Source organism: Sceloporus undulatus, chromosome 6 (assembly GCF_019175285.1).
Source record: "Sceloporus undulatus isolate JIND9_A2432 ecotype Alabama chromosome 6, SceUnd_v1.1, whole genome shotgun sequence".
In the NCBI taxonomy this organism is placed as follows: domain Eukaryota; kingdom Metazoa; phylum Chordata; class Lepidosauria; order Squamata; family Phrynosomatidae; genus Sceloporus; species Sceloporus undulatus.
Window position 1 is genome coordinate 142,956,111 of NC_056527.1, and position 18,956 is coordinate 142,975,066.

The 18,956-nt window shown below is 41.0% G+C and overlaps 2 protein-coding genes across 3 annotated transcripts in view; one reads left to right on the plus strand and one right to left on the minus strand.

The window, feature by feature from the left end:
- The window catches only part of ETS1 (ETS proto-oncogene 1, transcription factor), a 146,905-nt gene extending 128,320 nt beyond the window's left edge, over nt 1-18,585 (plus strand). The window contains exons 8-10 of one of the 2 annotated variants that reach the window (XM_042475292.1): nt 1,349-1,609; nt 17,351-17,469; nt 17,998-18,585. In XM_042475292.1, the coding sequence (XP_042331226.1) occupies nt 1,349-1,609; nt 17,351-17,469; nt 17,998-18,213 (596 nt within the window). In that variant the 3' untranslated portion in view covers nt 18,214-18,585. The remainder of the gene's footprint in view (nt 1-1,348; nt 1,610-17,350; nt 17,470-17,997) is intronic. The other variant, XM_042475293.1, reaches the window with a different exon arrangement.
- The window catches only part of FLI1 (Fli-1 proto-oncogene, ETS transcription factor), a 782,157-nt gene that overhangs the window by 374,606 nt on the left and 388,595 nt on the right, over nt 1-18,956 (minus strand). The window lies entirely within an intron of this gene.

Here is an 18,956-nt window from a genome sequence, read left to right on the forward strand (position 1 = left end):
AAGGAAATACTCCCAACAAATGTCCATCCAATCTCAGCCACTAAAATTCTGCAGTGGCCACCATGTTTCTTGCTGCTGTAGCAAGAAGTTGGCATAGAAATCCAGCCTCCCTATGATACTGGGGTGTGCCTGAAGGTACCCGCCACTATAGAGACTTGTTAGTCTGCAATGTCTCCTTCCCTTTTGAAAGTAACGGCCAAAATGTCATGATTTTGGCAGTGGGGATGGTGGCAGTGGTGGACAACATTACTGCTTCTGTAGAAATGGAGCTGACCCACTATCCCTGTGTTGGCCATCCCTCTTCTAAAAGAACGTTCTGTACCTATAGTTCAAAAATGAAACCATGCCAATAGCATGCAGTAGGACCAGCAAAGCATGCCTAAAGTTGAAGGTTATTGGGTATTGATTGAAAGGTAGCACTTTTAGACTGCTTGATAACCCCATTTGCTGTGCAATACATTGAAATATATAAAATACGTTAAAAATAATGAATAGAAATAACACTTAATAGAACCAGTAGTTAGTTGACTGCTAAGCATCGCTTAAAGTTGGGGACTTTATCATTAATTGGAAAAATGCCCCTCAGTATAAGTGTGTAGGAAACTGCTTTATATGAGATCCGAGTATTGTCCATTTCACTCAATGATTGCACATTCACACAAACAGCTTTTATTGGGTGAAAAAAGCCTACTATACCTGAATCTGTTAGCTGAGGCATGGTTTGAAATGAACATTGGATTCTGTATGTAAGACATGTGCTCTTAACAGTGAATTGCCTCTTCCTTGTGGATCTTGGGACACTGGAAATAGCAGAAGGAGCTTTGATAGTAGCACCAGGATACCATTATCTGAAGTCTACCTGCCAATGATATCTCTCATAGTCTGTTTTCCCCTACTGTTCAGTTCACACCATGATGAGAAGCCAAGTCCACCCTAGTCTTCTTTAGTCCCATCTCCTCTTCTTTATGGCCTTGCCTCTGGTCATATCCCAGCAATGTTTCCCAGACATGGGTTCCCAGATGTTATTGCACTTAAATATCCAGTTTGTGGGACCTTCTAATCTATTATCTAAATAATCTAACTGTGCCAAGCTATTGCATATTATGCACTAAGGCCAGATGGATGGAAGGATGGAGAGGGAAGGGAAGGAAATGAAGAACAGGATACGATTAAGTTCCCTCATCTCTAACAATAGATGGGCTAATTTAATCTGTATGAGAAGCAAGTCCACTAGTGGTTGGGTACAAATCTCCCTCCCCCCTTTTTTAATCTTTCCATAGGGAGAGGCGGGAAATATAAATAAAAAATTATTATTATTATTATTATTATTATTATTATCATCTTACAGGTAAACTTGGAGGCCAGGACTCTTTTGAGAGTATAGAGAGCTATGACAGCTGTGATCGGCTGACACAGTCTTGGAGCAGCCAGTCATCCTTCCAAAGTCTCCAACGTGTCCCTTCTTATGACAGCTTTGACTCTGAAGACTACCCAGTTGCCTTGCCCAACCACAAGCCCAAAGGCACCTTCAAGGACTATGTTCGAGACCGCGCTGACATGAACAAAGACAAACCTGTCATTCCTGCTGCTGCTTTGGCTGGCTACACAGGTCAGTTATTCAAAATATTGTTTAGGTTGGATATATGAAATAAAAATGTAGCCTTGTTTTTGTCTGTTTTAGTAGCTGTTCCCACCATTAGATCCGTAAATGTTTTTAAACTTTAGCTCTTAGAAACGATGAGGAGTAAGTCTAGGAGTTGTAGTCCAGCAACCTCTAAGGGCGCTTAGATTCAGAGTCACTGATTTAGAGCAGGCAAAGCATTTCACATAACATCACATCAGTAATGTTTGCCAAAGGTCTTATAAGATTAGGCCTACATTGTAGATAGAATAGAGCCAGAGGCTCTGTGAGAGTATTTTCTTAGTGAGTTTAGGGTTCAAGTGATACTTGAACCAGAGCTTCCCTGGTTTAGGGGGAGCAGTATGGACACTGTATACACAAATATATTTCTTTATGGAGGTATCTGCATTGATACTCTTGAGATCAGGTGGAAGTGTTAGCACGTTAGTGTCATGGACAGCTCACAAGGTCAGAGCACTAGGGCCTATTTATTGGTACAAATGATGTTATCATCTACCACCTTCATCCATGTTTTGTTTTTATTATTTAAGAATCATAGAATCATCATTTTGTTTTGTTTTTATCCCCTGAGTTAGCCTACAATCCGCATATTTTCCCACCAATACTATTTTGAGTTATTCTAGTGTTATGCAAAGTATTTTCAGGTTGTTTGGTTCTGAAAGGGCTAATAGAAATTCAGCATTGCACCAATGTTTTTTTAAAAAAATCCTTTAAATGATGGATGCAAAACATACAATATTTGAAGATCATGCAGGTAAACTGACTAATATTTATCCTAGTGATAAATTAAGTAATCAGAAAACAGCACCTGGCTTGTGCTGGTCCCACTTTGCTCATAGTTTGCCTGGCAATGAGGTTGTTTTTTTGTTGTACCTTAAATCACCAGAGAGGTACAGTCCTCTGATAATATCTCTAGCCCCTTGCAGAGAAGGTGATGCATTTTGGCGGAAGCTATATTTGGCTTTGATGTGTTGAGCTGGTGATGAACAAACAGCCTATTGGAATCCAGTTATCTGTTCCCCACATCTTGACCTAATTTCACAAGTTACTGTGGCTGCTTAGAATTGTTCTTCTCTCTCTCTCTCTCTCTCTCTCTCTCTTATTTCTGGAGTTAGAATATTCACTGCACAAGAGTTTTCACAACGTCTGATAGTTTGCAACACCCAAGCTGTCTTAACAGCTTTCACTCTGAGTTGTTTCTTATCATTGCCTAATTAGAACTGAAAGAAGTAGTTTACTAGTATAAAAATGCAATGTTCCCTTACTAGAAGATAAGGTGCAAATAGTGGAAAACAGGAGTTGAAGTGCCAAGCTTCCTGTGATCTTTGTTAAAGTTGCAAGAGATCTTTGTTAAAGTTGCAAGTTTGAGAACCCAACTTGCTTTAAGAAGGGGAGCATAGTTGAGGTTACTGGATGTGAAGTTCAATGGCAAATGGTTGAAAGGACTGGGTATGTTTACTACCAAAGAAAATATGATTGAGGGGAGATATGATGAGTGCTTTTAAATTTCTGAAAGGCTGTCGTGCAGAAAGTGGAGCAATGCTGTTCTGTGTTTCTCCAGCAGGCATGAGTAAGAGCTAGAGGTGGAAACAGCAGAGAAACAGATGTTAGTCAATGTTAGAAAAAACATCGTAAGACCGAGAGCTGCTCAACAGTAGAACTGCTTCAGCAGAATTGTTGGGCTCTCCTTTGCTAGAAATACTTAGGCAGATACTGGATGGCAGTTTGTCAAAGTTGGTATAGATGTGACCTGTATTGCACAGCCTGCACTAAGCAGTAAGTTGTACCAGTGGCATTGCCACCCCTGGTGTCACCCAGTGTGTCACCTAGGGGGGTATATTGGAGCGCACTCAGCCCTCTGTGGCATAGTCAGGAGATGTGCATTCAGCCCTTGCTTTCACCACTGCCAGCACCACAGCAAAGCCAGGAGGAGCATATTCAAGCCTCTCCACTGTTGTGGCAAAGCCAGGAGGGGCACAGTGGGAGGAAGGTCCAACAGGATGTCATCCCTCTTCTGGGAGACAGACACCCAGCTGCCCTCCTCCAACACACCCTGCAGCCCCTAGTGACACCACTGAGTTGTACTAGAACAGGAGTGAGTAACATGTAGTCCTTCAGACCCGTCAGCAACTCTAGCCAGCATAGCTGGTGCTAATAGATGATGAAAAGGTTAGCCGCTTTGATTGTTTTTACATAAAAGCAGGGCATAAATATAAGACTTATTTATTTATTTATTTATTTATTTATTTATTATATAAGATGTAGCCCAACACTGCTCCAAACTCAGATGCCTCACCTTACCAATTCAGCCCTGTGGGATTTTCCATTCCCTTAGGCTTCCTTTCCATTGGGCTTATAAGGGAACAACTAGACAGATAATTATAGAAACACGTAAGTAGGGATATCAATGGTGTTCAACAGTGTGATGCAGCAGCTAAAAGGGCCAATGCATCAATAGAAGTCTGTGTCTAGATCAAGGGAAGTAATAGTGCCACTGTATTCTGCTTTGGTCAGGCCTCACCTGGAATCCTGTGTCCAGTTCTGGGCACCACAATTCAAAAAGGATGTTAAGAAACTGGAGCGTGTCCAAAGGAGGGCGACTAAAATAGTGAAGGGTCTGGAAACCATGAAGCCCTATGAGGAATGCCTTAGGGAGCTGGGGATGTTTAGCCTGGAGAAGAGAAGGTTAAATGGTGATATGATAGCCCTGTTTAAATACTTGAAGAGATGCCATATCGAGGAGGGAGCAAGCTTGTTTTCTGCTGCTCCAGAGAATAGGACCCAGAACAATGGATGCAAGCTCCAGGAAAAGAGATTCCACCTCAACATTAGGAGGAACTTCCTGACAGTAAGGGATGTTTGGCAGTGGAACACACTCCTTCCTTGGAGGTGGAGTCTCCCTCCTTATGATTCTTTAAACAGAGGCTGGATGGCCATTTCTAGGATTTCTAGGAAGGTGGTGTGTATTTGAGAGCTGGGTGCTATCAGGAAGAGCTTTCAGAGATTTCAAGAGCTGGTGGGGATGGACAGGGGCTTTTTGAATTCTCAGATTGGCTCAGAAACTCTGTGTCAGATTTCCTAGTTTAAATCAGGTTTATTCTGTGACTCATTGATGTGCCATCCACTCTCTTCATTTGTTATATCTTTCATTGCACTTAGAATGACCTATTCAGATCCTCCTCCTACACCTTGATATTAAGTTAATTAGCTTTTACTTGAACATTACCTCCCTTTTGCCCATTTGAGGGCCAGAACAGAAACATGCTGTTATTGAAAAACAGAAGCCTGGGCTCCACCACAGCCTTTTAGAAACATCAGACCCCTATCTTGGGTACACTTGGTTTTCCTGAGATGCAACCAGGTCATATCATGCAAATGATGAATCAAAGAGATCTGTCAATTTAAGTGTGAAATAATAGTGGCATAATTAAAGAAAGCAAAGCCACTCAGGGAGTGGCAGACTGGAGCTCCTCTTAAATAAGCTGAAACACAACAAGGAATGCACAGATTTCTGTATGACGAAGGCAGAAATTGCTGTCAGCCTGCTTCAGAATTCCTATGCAGTTATAAAACTTGTTGGTTTTCGGCATGATGACAAGGCGATTGAATGTCCAAACTGACAGTAGACATGTAGCAAGTTTACAGTTCCCAAGGACCTGTAAGAAACACATTAGAAGTGAGAGTGCTGTCTTAATGTAACGACATTACAGTTATGAAGTCGAAGGCTTTCATGGCCAGCATCCATAGTTTTTTGTGGTTTTTTTGGGCTATGTGGCAGTGTTCTAGAAGAGTTTATTCCTGACGTTTCGCCAGCAACAGATGCCGATGAAACGTCAGGAATAAACTCTTCTAGAACATGGCCACATAGCCCGAAAAACCCACAAAAAACAATTACCTTCCTCCTTCATTAATGATTGGCAACATTGCCCTTTTTCATATCATGTGTAGTTGTTACATTTTCTCATTGCTTTTGGGTGTCTTAAAAATGTTTGCTTAGGGCATTTGGAGTGGATTCATCTCCCTCTGCATCTTAAGCCTTTTTCTTACTTTGTTAAAAAAGGAGATTCCACCTCAGTAAAGGAACTAAGAAGTAATGAAAAACAATGAATGACACTACATGTAACATGATGAGTTACTGATTACACACCAGGAGAGGCTATAGCAGTTTCCTCTTGCTGAGTCTACAAGGAAGGAAGAGATTCCATGCATCCTTTCCTCTCTCCCTTGCTGGGTTAACTAGTGTAAATTATTCCTACATATTGAACTCAGGGGCTCGAGAGACGGGTGGCTCTGTGCTGCCCGTTTTTGCACCTTGACGGTGCCACAGCAGCCGCACCGCATGACACCAACATGATGCCAAAAAGAAACTGCCTAGAGTGGCAAACAGGAAAGGGCGCCACCATGATGTGGACATGCGGATACTGTGCCATCATGGCGACCCCCCATGTAGACTGGAGACTGCCATGATGCCTCCGCTGCCACACACTAGTGCTGTGCACTCCCAAACCCTAGTTTCGGCCCAGTTACGGCCCTTTCCATACGTCTGTACCGGGCCTCAGTTGGCAGCAACTGAAGTAAACTGAGGACAAAGGAGGAAAATGAAGAGCAGGAAGAGAGAGAACTTGGACTGTTTTAAAAGCAACTGAAAAAGTTGCATGATAGAGGATTAATTAGGACTGTTTCTGTCAATCTGGGACAGACTGGACTGTGAACAACAGTTGCTGCTTTGAGTCTGAATCTGAATCTGTCCCTTTATATAATGTAAGTTATTCCCTTTAACTTAATGAGAGGAGCCGATAAACTGCAATGGACTATGGGCTTGATAAGCAATGCTTGCAGTTCACAACAAGAAGTTGTCTTTAAGGTGACGGAGAAAATGAAAAGGGAGGGCATTGGGTTGCTTCAGTAATTCAACTGCCACCTGCCAGACACTTGCAAATAAGAACAAAATTAGCTCTTTGTGTTCATGGTTGGCCAGTGATGCAATTAAAAAGATATATTTTTTAAAGAAGTCTGATTTAATCATTTAGATCAGTCACTTAAGTTAAATAATTTTAACAAGAACCGAATTACCAATTGCAGTTACTCTGTCTCTCTATTCTGATTTATAAAATAAGTTTTATAATTGTTTGTTCATATTTTTGTATACGGGGTTTATCTCCCATCTTTCTCCCATGATTTGGATGCAACATAATGTTTTTTTTTTAAATCGCTACAAGTAAAGAAAAATAAGTTATACATAATAAAATAAGCTGATTCTGCTATTAAATATAAGTGAGGTTAAAGCAGTTTTAAAATCCTTAATAATAATAAGTAAAATTAGAATATGCAAAAGTGTACAGCTCATTCATCTAGGTTTCTGTCTGCATCAGTCAGGCAGTTGCTAGAGGCCAGCCTGGGGAAAAAGTGTATTTGACCATTAAGTGTCTTTGACCATTAATTGGTATTTAAAAAAGAGAGAAGGAGCTAATCTAAAGCCTCTCAGAATGGAGCACTATTCAGGATTGGTCACCAAGAGACTTTGAGGAAGTCACTTGCATCATCACTAAATGTGCCTTTGAAGAGAAAGGCTTTTCCTGAATATTTTAACGGCTAGGCAGACTTGTATGGGAGAATGTAACTCCATCCAACACATGTCAGATCCATATTTCCTGATCTGCATCTCTATCATCTCAAGTTAAAGTGTGTAGAGAGATCTTGTAGCACCTTTGAGACTAACTGAAAAAAAGAAGTTGGCAGCATGAGCTTTCATAGACTTCAGTCTACTCTCTCAGATGCTTTCCTCAGATGCCAAAAGCATCTGAGGAAGTCGACTGAAGTCTATGAAAGCTCATGCTGCCAACTTCTTTCAGTCAGTTTCAAAGGTGCTACAAGATCTCTTTAAATACTGATCCTACAGACTAACATGCGAATATCTTTAGAATCTCCAGTTAAAGTTTCAGTTGGTTCACTCCCATGTAGTCCATTTCTGACACCAGATGCTGGATTAGGACTAAAGCAGTACTTCAGATTTAGATGGAAAGAGAAAGTAAAATTGGTATCATATGTTGGCATTGATCTCCAGTGCCAACAAACACCCCAGTGATTTCATGTAAATATTCAATATAATGGCAGACAAGACAGAGGCTGAGGGTCCTTACTGGTCCAAAGCCAGGATATCAGGCAGGAATCCTGCATTGCATAAAGCCTTAGGCCACTTCATAAGGCTGAGGTGCAGTCGTCCCACCCCCACAATTCAATATAGTGTTCGGGAATGGTGCTGTGGGCCATCTTGTTTCCCCCTCTAATAATAACATGGATGCTTTCTGAGTCATCTGGACACTTTGAACAATCTTTGGCTGTAATCTCTCACATATTTTGCACACATGTGGATACAGTTAGGAACTATTTCTCTTAGGGTACGTACACATGGCATCCACCATCTTTTTGGTGCACTGGTCTCCCTTCCGTTCCTGGTTGTTCTCATTGCAGAGAGGGGGATCTGTCATTGCCAGATGTGTTGTTTGCATGTCCTGTTCCATCAATAATATAGGAAATGCTGCTCATTTTCATGTTTCTGCCTGGTTTTGCTAAAATTAATGGTCACGCAAATGTATTGTTCCAAAACAACAGCTGAATGTTCAGACATTCAGAGATTGTGCTAAGGGTTGTCCTGGCTTTGCACACAATTTATTTAGGGCTTCTGTGTTGATAAATTGGATGCACGTAGGTGTCTTTGAATATTATCATTTCTCCCTAATGAGAGAAGGGCTAATTTATTTAAGTTCTGATTCTAACTACATGGGACCCTGAACTTGATTTCCACAGACTAATTTATGCAAACATCTGAATAGGAATTTAAAAACAGAGAGAAAGAGCAGAATGATTCCGATAATCCACATGAAAATCGGAAGAAGGAACATTAACACTTTAAGGTATGCAGATGACAAAACACTACTAGCAGAAAATAGCAAGGAATAGTTTGAAGAAAGTCAAGGAAGAATGTGTGGAGATTAAGAACAGCTGAACATTAAGAAAAAGAAATTATTTACATAACTTTAAAGCAGACGATAAAAACATTGAAATAGTTCAAGAATTTCCATACCTTGGCTCTGCCATTAATCAGAATGAAGACTATAGTCAAGAAATCAGAAGAAGAGTAAGACTTGAAGCTATGAACGAACTGCACAAGATCCTCAAGTGTGAAGATACTGAACACTCAAGTCAGAACTGTCTGTGCCATTGCATTTTTGAATTCTTAGGAATGGTGGTAGAATCTGGACAGTGAAGAAAACTGATAGGAAATGAATCAAATCATTTGAAATGTGATTCTGGGTGGAAGTTCTCTCCACTTCATGGTCTGCCAAAAAGACAAATAAATTGGTCTCAGAGTAAATCAAGCTTGAAATATCCTTAGAAGCCAAGGTGGCTAAACTGAGACTATCATAATTTGGACATCTCATGAGAAGACATGACTCAGTAGAAAAGAGAATAATAATAAAGGAAAAGAGGCTAGATAGACTTATCATCGTGAGTTTGCAAGACTTGAGCAGGTTTGTTGATAGAGTGACTTGGAAGTCTCTCATTCATAGGTTTCAAAGCAATGGGGAGCCATCTTAACCTCCCTAGAGAAAGAGTTCCAGTACCTGGGAGCAGATAATAAGAAGGCTGTCTCCCATGTTCACACCAAATTCACCTCACGTATATACAAACAGTAAACTCACGCATTAAAAAGAGGGGGGAAATGAAATAATTGGCAAAAGTGTTGTTGCTATATGTGCCTTCAAGTCATTCCTGACTTATGGCGAACCTATGGTGAACCTATAAATGGGGTTTTCTTGGCAAGATTTGCTCAGAATTCTGTTTAAAGAGAGATGTCCCTCTCTGACCCATTAATTTCTGGACATTATTGTATGGGCCAAAGCGACCTGACATATATCTACACCTGTTACTTTATGTATGTGGAGGAGGATAGTATGGGCATTTGAATTCACAGACGCAATAGTGCCTTAGAATTATTATGTCTGGTTATTTGTTAGTATCCTCCATAATTTAAATACTAAGATGGTGTTTGCATTTTGCTTTTTGGTCAGGATAGTGGTTTTCTACCTTTAGCTGTCCAGACTATTTTGGAATTCTACTCCCTAAATCCAAGACCCTTTGCCATGGTGGTTAGAGCTTCTGGGAATCAAAGGCCAAACATCTGGAGGACCAAAGGTTGAGATCTTTGCCATATTAAGAAAACATAGCTGGTAGAAAGTATGTGGTCATAGTAAAGTATTCTTCAGCTACTGCTGCATTTGCAGTGGTAGAACACACACTTCATGTCCCCTTTGAGAGCCAGGTGCATGCACTTCACTGTATTACAACAAGATGAAGACATTTCCATTCCCAACTAAAAATGTGATTGGGGGGGGGGGGGCTCAGTCCTGAAGAATGAGAAACAATATACTGGAGGAGATATTAATACTTCCCAGATCTTTAGATAAGTTTCAAATTTAGGGGCTCTTTCACAGTGCAGAGATAGCGCATCTGGAGAATGCTAGGTTATGGAAGGCTTGAAATGGCATCTGTCCATTTTGGACAGGGATAGTGAAGCTAATGGGAATTGCATGTGTGGTTGTTTGCTTGTTGCAAACATCTCAAAGGGACTTTCCTCAAACAGGGTTCCCACTGTAGTCACCATTTCGTAATCGCTTTGGCGAGTCATATTTTCCGGGTGATGTGAGAGAGAATTCCTAACGTATGACACTCCCCAACGGCTGCTGTTCAAGGGTTCTCTTCACTGTTATGGAGGCAAGACAAGAGCATTCATTGTGAGTTGTGCAAAGCATGTGAGCCCCCTCTGACTGGCTCTATTCTTAGTCCTCACTCCCTCCCTAGGACAAAGGTCAGCAGACGGCAGTCAAGGGGCAGCCCGGAACTTTCTCCCTCTTCCTTCTGGGTGGAAGCACAGCCTTCTCACAAGCTGTGCCCCAAATTCAATGGGCAACTTGGCAGATTCTCCAATGTGCTGAGACTGAATAGAGCCCAGAAGAGTTCCAGAGGTCCCATGGCACTAAGGGTCATATCATAGAAGGCAGCTTGTTGTCCTTGAACACCAGTGTCGGAGGGTTCCTATCTTTTGCAGTATTTAGGATCTTAAGATTAAACTCTGCCTTCAGTTCACTGTGGCCTGTTACAGACAGCCAAAATAAAGCTGCTTCGAGTCACAGTGGAGGTATGGTGTTTCAATGATGCATGGGTCCTAAGAGTCCAAAAGCCACACCAAGCCGCACTCCAGCTCTAAGGACTGGAGCGTGCTTTGGTGTGGCTTCAGACCTTAGGACGCATGCATCATTGAAACACCATACCTCCACTGTGACTCGAAGCAGCTTTATTTGGCTGTCTGTAACAGGCCTGTGTTGTCCAAATCCATCTGCACTTTCCCACGTCTTTGTTTCACTTTGAGTTGGTAGCCTTCGCTTCTTTGTCCCGTCTGCAATGCGCGCGCGAGCACACACACATATTTGTATTTTTCATCATGTATGCATTTCTTCCCATAGTTACCTAATACAGTGGACCATTGTTATATGCTGGGGTTTGGTTCCAAGATCCCCCATGAATAACAAAATCCATGGATGCTAAAGTCCCATTAAATATAATGACATAGCAGGGTCAGAGAGGTTAATACTTGGATGGGACACCACTAATGAATCCTGGTGCTATAGGCTATATTTCAGAGGAAGGATTGGGGAAACCATCTCTGCGTATTCCTTGCCTAAGAAAACCCTACGAAATTCATGAGGTTGCCATGAGTTGACAGCCAATGTGAAGGCAAATAAATGCACACCTATTTGTAGCTGTTCACACTATAAAATCCATGCACTGTTTCATGTGTTCAGTATTTCAAATTTTGGGAATTTTTGAAGGAATGCGCCTTTTTTAAAAATAGCAACAACAACAAATCTTGGGAGATGCGAATAGGGTCGTAGACTATTGAATCCAACCAAATTATTGCCCATGCCTAGTAAAAGATCTGTATATCTGAAAATGCTACGAAGTGTACTGGAAGGTAACATGAACCACAAGGTCCCATAGAAATAAATAATGGAAAAAGTAGACATTAAACATCACAGATATCATCCTTATACAGTGGAACAGGGATACTATAAAAATAATCCTTAATACAGTTTCGGTTTTGTAGTTGTTTTGATAGGTGCTGTGAAATTGATCTGAATTATTCAAATAGCATAACTGGTTTGGGATCCACTTGACCTCAGTGGTACTTTGTTTTGTTTTGTAATTGTATTTTGGCTTTGGATCTTATTGGTAACTGCTGTATTTTTAATTTTTTCTTCATTTGCTTTAGCAATGCTCCTGTTGAACCAGCTCCACTGGCTGCCAGTTTGTTTCTGGGCATAATTCAAAGTGCTGGTTATGACCTATAAAGCCCTATGTAGCTCAGTTCCAGGCTATTTGGCAGACTGTATCTCCTTGTATGAACCAATCTGTCATCTGAGATCATTAGGAGAGGGCCTTCCCTCACTTCCACCACAAGCACAGTTGGAGGAGGCGTGAGAGGACCTTCTCCATGACTGCTCCTAGACCAGTGGTTCCCAACCTTTGTTGGACCGCAATCCCCTTGCAGCTGGAAGTCATGACCATTTTCCAGTCAGCGGCCTCCCTGATTGGTTGGGAGGCCAGGAAGGGGTGGGACTTCCGGCCGCCTACAAGCACGAGCGGCCTTTGTGACCGGAAGTCCTGTCCCTTCCCCATCTCCCAAGCAATGAGAGAGGCTGCCAGCCAGAAGACGGGATGGGGCTTCTGGCCGCAATGGCTGCTGGAAGCCCCACGCGATCGTGGTGGTGGCGGCAGACCAGAGGATGTCTGACCACCCTGGAGGAGGAGGAAGAGGAGGGGCGAGCCCCAACCTGGCGACCCGTAAAAAATGATCATTCAACCTCCAAAGGGTTGCAACCCATAGTTTGGGAACTGCTGTCCTAGACTCTGGAAGGCCAGAATGAACCCCTACTTGTTATTTTTATTCAGACAGGCTTTTAAAACAGAAGGTTTTTAAAGAATAGGTTAAGGGTGCTTTACTGTTTATTTGTACAGTTTTTAGCACTTTTATCTTTTTTAAAAAAGTATTTTATTATTTTCATGAGTGATGTGTTTTAACACTGTAGTAGCTTAATTTTGTTTTAATGCTCACTATTACGTTTTTATTTATGTTGTTCTTTTAAATTGTAAATGGCTTTGAGTCCCAATTGTGGAGGAAAGCAGGATATAAATAAATATTATAAAAATCAATATGATAATTTAAATTTCTTTTATAGTTGATCTTACATCACTTATAAAATTGCATTTTATAAAGTCACCAAAAACTAAAGCAAACACATAGATTAAAAAAGCATTTCCGACAAACACAAGAGGGTTGAGTTGTGTCTTCTTCTATGCACAGTGAGGGTCGCCTTCTTCTCCTTTTGTATTGGTTTCTCAAGTCTCCTTTTGAATTTTTCTCTTACTTGCTTTCTGGAACTGATTTTCCTTGAAGCAGGAGACAGGTGTGGTCATATTTAACCAAGTTACTCCAGGAGGTTTTGGCTTCCATTGTAGCTTCCTTTGGCACATGAACGAAAGAACAGAAACCAAAGCTTGGCATGTGACTCTTGTTGAACTTTGACTGCAGTGAATGGGGAATCCACAACTGCTTGATACAGATTATTTAGCAACCTGCTAAAACATGCAGGAATTAGGTTCTGTGCAACCTGTCGAGATGTCAAGGAAATAACCAGCACTACATCTTTATAATTTCTTGGCACTTTTAATCTTTAGTGAGTAACTTGTTTGGGGAAAATACCATAGGGCTTGACAAATGCAATAACTTTGTTGAAGTTCTCTGTGTTCTCTGTTGAATGTAGATTACATTACAGATAGTGGTAACTGACAGCCTCATTAGCAATATCTTAGATCAGTGCTTCTTAAGCTATTAATGTGCAGAAATGGTATTATTGTTCCAGGGAAAACTAGCTTCATATTTGTGCCCATTGGCTACAACTATTTCTTGTTTTCCTGGAAATTTGCTGCAGGTTGGCACCAGTCCACAGACCAGCACTTGGAGTAGAACTGTTCTACAAAACGTTTCATCAAGGCTCATAACATAGGCCTGCAGCCAGGATTTCTCCTAGACCAAGAGCAAATGGGGCAAGAGAGCCTGGGTTCAGGATTGTGCTTAAATGAACAGTAGATGTTTATTTCACTGTGTCTGAATACATATTTTTATTGTAGTTTCTTTTGTTGCATTGCCTTTCATACAAATGCAGCAAGTTGTTGACAGTATTATCTCACTATAGATAGGAAGGACACTAATAACTGTTTTACCAGTTGAGGATTTAGGCCGAGAATGTAGGACCTTTGTCCCAAAAAAGAGACCAAGAATAAAGCAAGTCAGAGGGGGATCTTTTTCTAAATGTGATTCCCAGGTTTTCAATAAATTCATGACTATTGTGGGTTGGAACATACACTATGGGAACTGAAGATTATTGTGCCCAAAGGGTTCCTTATTGCTATGTAGAAAAAGGAAAACAATCGTTGCAAGGGATTTCCAAACTACCGAACACATCCAAGCTTTTTCAAATTATTCACCATCTCCGGACGTCAGCTCATGAGAACTTGGAACACATTTCTGGCCAGCTTCACTGTGCTGGTTTAGATGCAGCCCACATGGCCACAAGAAATTTGGCAGAAGGAAATGGGCACTGAAGAGCCATTGTGGGATTTACACTAAACAAAAGTGTGTGGGTGCCTAGATAGTGGAGAAGGACAACAGAGAATATGCTATGTCAGAAAACCTGGAGAGGAAACAACTTTTTGAAAAAAGAAAAATGTTAAAAGTTACATATGTAAGTGCTCCTGACCCTGGCGGGGTGGTGGTGGGGAGTTTCTCAGGTTGGAGTGTGCAAAGTGTGGCCCTGAAACCTTTTTGTGTGTGTGATTCTGAACTCCAGCCATCCAGACACTCCTGGACTGCCATTTCTCTGGCTAAAGAAAAGGTGACTTGACTTTCAGGGAAGCCACCAGGAAACTTCATGGAATCATAGAATCATAGAGTTGTAAAGTTGGAAGAGACCCCAAGGGCCATCCAATCCAACCCCCTTCTGCCATGCAGGAACTCTCAATCAAAGCATCCCTGACAGATGGCCATCCAGTCTCTGCTTAAAGACCTCCAAGGAAGGAGACTCCATTGCACTCTGAGGAAGGAGTGTGTTTTACTGTTGAACAGCCCTTACTGTCAAGAAGTTCCCCCTAATGTTGAGCTGGAATTTCTTTTCCTGGAGCTTGCGTCCATTTTTCCATGTCCTGTTCTCTGGAGCAGCAGAAAACAAACTTGCTGCCTCCTCAATATGACATCCCTTCAAATATTTTAATAGGGCTATCATATCACCAGGGAAGGCACCCTGAAGAGTGTAGCACTATTTATTTATTTATTTATTTATTTATTTATTTATTTATTATTTGATATTCTTCAAAATGAAGTGTATTTTTGGACACTTTTTGTTTAGTTTTCTTTTTCTTTTCATTTTGGAAACATTTTGAGCTCTTTGGCCCTTAGAAGGTTTCAAGGACAAAGATTGGCCTTCCTGAAATACACCAAAGCTGTCCATCCATTTTAAGATATCTCCAACCCCCCCCCCCCCCCCGCACACACACACACCATAAAGTTATCAAAGGTAACAAACTGTAAACTCCAACATCTGTGTGGATAAATGAAGCAAGAAGGAGAGACTGGAAAAGTGCTGACTTTGTATGCCAGAAGGTGGGATATTTAAAGCACAAGGCAAGTTAAACAGGGACAAGAGACAGTAAGTCTTGGTCACCATTCCAGCCACCCAGATCCACAGGCTCTGCTTATTCTTGCATGAATAGCTTGTTGAGTTGACTCATTAGCTCCAAGCTTTTGCACTCGATGAGATTGTGTGGCTTGTTCCTGCATCAACATGCCCTGGAAAAAAGCCAAATAATTTTCATACCTGCCTCCTTTTTATCACATCTCAGTAAACACAGCCGGGGAACAAAAAGTCAGGGTCAGGAGAGGCGGCAAGCAAGACACGGGGGCAGGAGTGCGTTGGAGGTCAGGTTGTGGCCAAACGATTTTTGGCAGGTGTGACGGCGGGTGAGGCTTTCATGGCAGCAGAATGACTCCTCCTTTGCACCGATGCCAAAAATGTAATCTTGTTTAGGGAACCAGGAGCTAAGGTTCCAAATGAACCTAGGAAACATTCCATTGAAGTTCTTATTCAGTAAGAACAACATCCTGGATACTATGCTGACCTCCTAGAAGATATAGGGGATAAACAGTATGACAAAATAGGATACATAATTGGGGACAGACATAAGTCTTTCAAACCCTACCTTTGTTCTCAATTTGAAGTGCCTACCTTTTTTTAAAATAGGGTCACCAGATTGAAAACTGGAGGGAGCTCCTGTACCTTTAACAGTTGGATAGAAGAGGGAATTTCTGTATTTGCTGCCAGTTACCTTTCCATGTTTTATATGAATCTTTTCCATCATTTTTATGAAGCCATGCTTCAGCCCTAAGGACTGGAGTGTGGCTTTAGTGTGGCTTCTGGACTCTTAGGACGCATGCTTCTTTGAAAAACCATACCTCCACTGTGACTCGAAGCAGCTTTATTTTGGCTGTCTGTAACAGGCCATTGCTTTCTTTTGAAATAAGTCTTTTCATAAATTGCAATCACTCAGTCAAGATTTAAAATGGAAAATTGAGCTTGCTTGGAGATGATAGAATTAGAGGGTTTAGCAGCCAGTTTCCATCTCAAGAATTCTTACTGCAGGCTGCACCAGCCACAAAAATGGGGGGGGGGGGACCCGAAAAATTAAAAATAGAAAGTGACCAGAGCTCCATTTCTCATGCTGGACTGCAGGGATTGTACAAACCATTTTACTTCAAAACCTGTGGTTCCTTGACACTCCAAGGAGCAAAAAATGACGCTTTACTGGCATTTTTCCTTCCAGGGAACATCAGGGAGGGGGGCATAATCACCTGCATTGTTGGGATAAGAGACTATTAGACAGGTAATGTAGAAGTATTACAAACCCAACATTTTTTCTAGCAGCCATCATTGGCTGTTATGGATCTTACAGGACACCTGGAATACTGTGTCCAGTTCTGGGCACCACAATTCAAAAAGGATGTGGAGAAACTGGATTGTGTCCAAAGGAGGGCAACTAAAATGGTGAAGGGTCTGGAAACCATGCCCTATGAGGAGAGACTTAGGGAGCTGGGGATGTTTAGCCTGGAGAAGAAAAGGTTAAGAGGTGATATGATAGCCCTGTTTAAATGTTTGAAGGGATGTCATATTGAGAAGGGAGCAAGCTTGTTTTCTACTGCTCCAGAGAATAGGATCCAGAACAATGGATGCGACTTACAGGAAAAGAGATTCCAGCTCAACATTAGGAGGAACTTCCTGACAGTAAGGGCTGTTTGACAGTGGAACAAACTCCTTCTTCGGAAGGTGGAGTCTCCTTCCTTAGAGGTCTTTAAACAGAGGCTGGATGGTCATCTGTTGGGAATACTGTGATTGAGAGTTCCTGCATGGCAGAATGGGTTTGGATTGGATGGTCCCTGTGGTCTCTTCCAACTCTATGATTCTATGATTCTAAGATGCCTTATCATAGATTTCATTATTAACATGCTTGGTTTCCCTTTCTATTCCTTTGCTATCCTAGGTAGTGGACCCATTCAACTGTGGCAATTCCTACTGGAACTTCTCACAGACAAATCATGTCAGTCCTTCATCAGCTGGACAGGCGATGGCTGGGAATTCAAACTCTCAGATCCTGATGAGGTATGTATGGTCCAAAGTAAGCTCATTCAGCCATGCAAGGAGTTAATTATATTGTTTTCCTTTATTTGTTCATTTTATCAATGTACACCCCACTTTTCTCTCAGTAATGGGGCAGAAGGCAGCATAACAAAATCTTTGTTGGTATTTTAGTTTAGGTAAGGGGATGTATTTTTGGTTCTGTATTGGTTATGTAATTATTGTTTTTGCATTTTTTTAAACTGCCTTGATCCTTTGAAAAGATGGTATATTAAATAAAATGTATTATTATTATTATTATTATTATTTAAAAACAATATGGATTAAACCTATTCAAAGTGATTACTAAAAGTATAAATACAAGAGCTATTTAAAAAGTGATGAATTAATTTATAAAGGTAAAACATTAAACATTAAAAATGTTAACGTTCATTAAAAGACCACCTCGAAACCTTAAAACAGCAGATTTGACCAGAGTAAGCATGCACATTATTTTTTAAGTCCAAATTATGCACTATAGTTGTTGACACTTCATGGGCATTACGTTTCTAGGTTGCAAGGAGATGGGGCAAGAGGAAAAACAAACCAAAAATGAACTATGAGAAGCTGAGCCGTGGATTGCGTTACTACTATGATAAAAACATCATCCACAAGACAGCAGGGAAGCGCTATGTCTATCGTTTTGTATGCGATCTGCAGAGCTTGCTGGGCTACACACCTGAAGAGCTCCATGCCATGTTGGATGTGAAGCCAGATGCTGATGAATGAATGAATGGAATATGTGGGGCTAGAATAGAAACCTTTATGGAAAAGATTTCTTAACGTCTATCTAAAAATTCTATTGGACAATCTGTTTTTGGCAGTCGTCATTTCCATTTTAAAAAAGAAATTCAGATTTCTGGTTATGAAGGGGAAGGCTGTTAAGCTTTTGGATGAAACTGTGACATAGTTTGGCTGGGAGTAGAAAAAGCAATCTTTCACATTTGGAATGTTCTAGCAAAGTTCTATTTGGGTTCACTTGTTTTAAAAGTCAGGAATAAAAGAGCTTAACAGTTAACCACCCATTACAAATTATTTAACAAATTAATTACTTATACTCTTCCCCCCCCCCCCTTTCCCACCGTCATAAACTGACAACCTTCGAGCCCCTCAAGCCCCCCCTTTTGGTGGGGAATGGTCTCAACATCCTGTTTTTTCAGGGGAAACAATAGCCAAGAACTGTGGTCCCCAATAATTTTTCATTTCAAAAGATAAGTTTTCTTTGTTGTTGTTTTACTTTGTTGTTTATCAGGTGGGACCAAAACTCTTTTTTTATTTGTAAAAAAAATTGTTATTTTATTAAATTTTGTGCCAGTATTTTTCTAAAATAGTCTTAAGCTCGAAGATGGTTTCAGTATTGCAATATTCAGTGTTGTTCATTTGTTTTCTATGCCAGCTACAAATGGAGGGGAAAGAAGTACAGTGTCCTTGTAGACCCCACCAGAAACAGACAGATTTGACAGTGGAGCAGA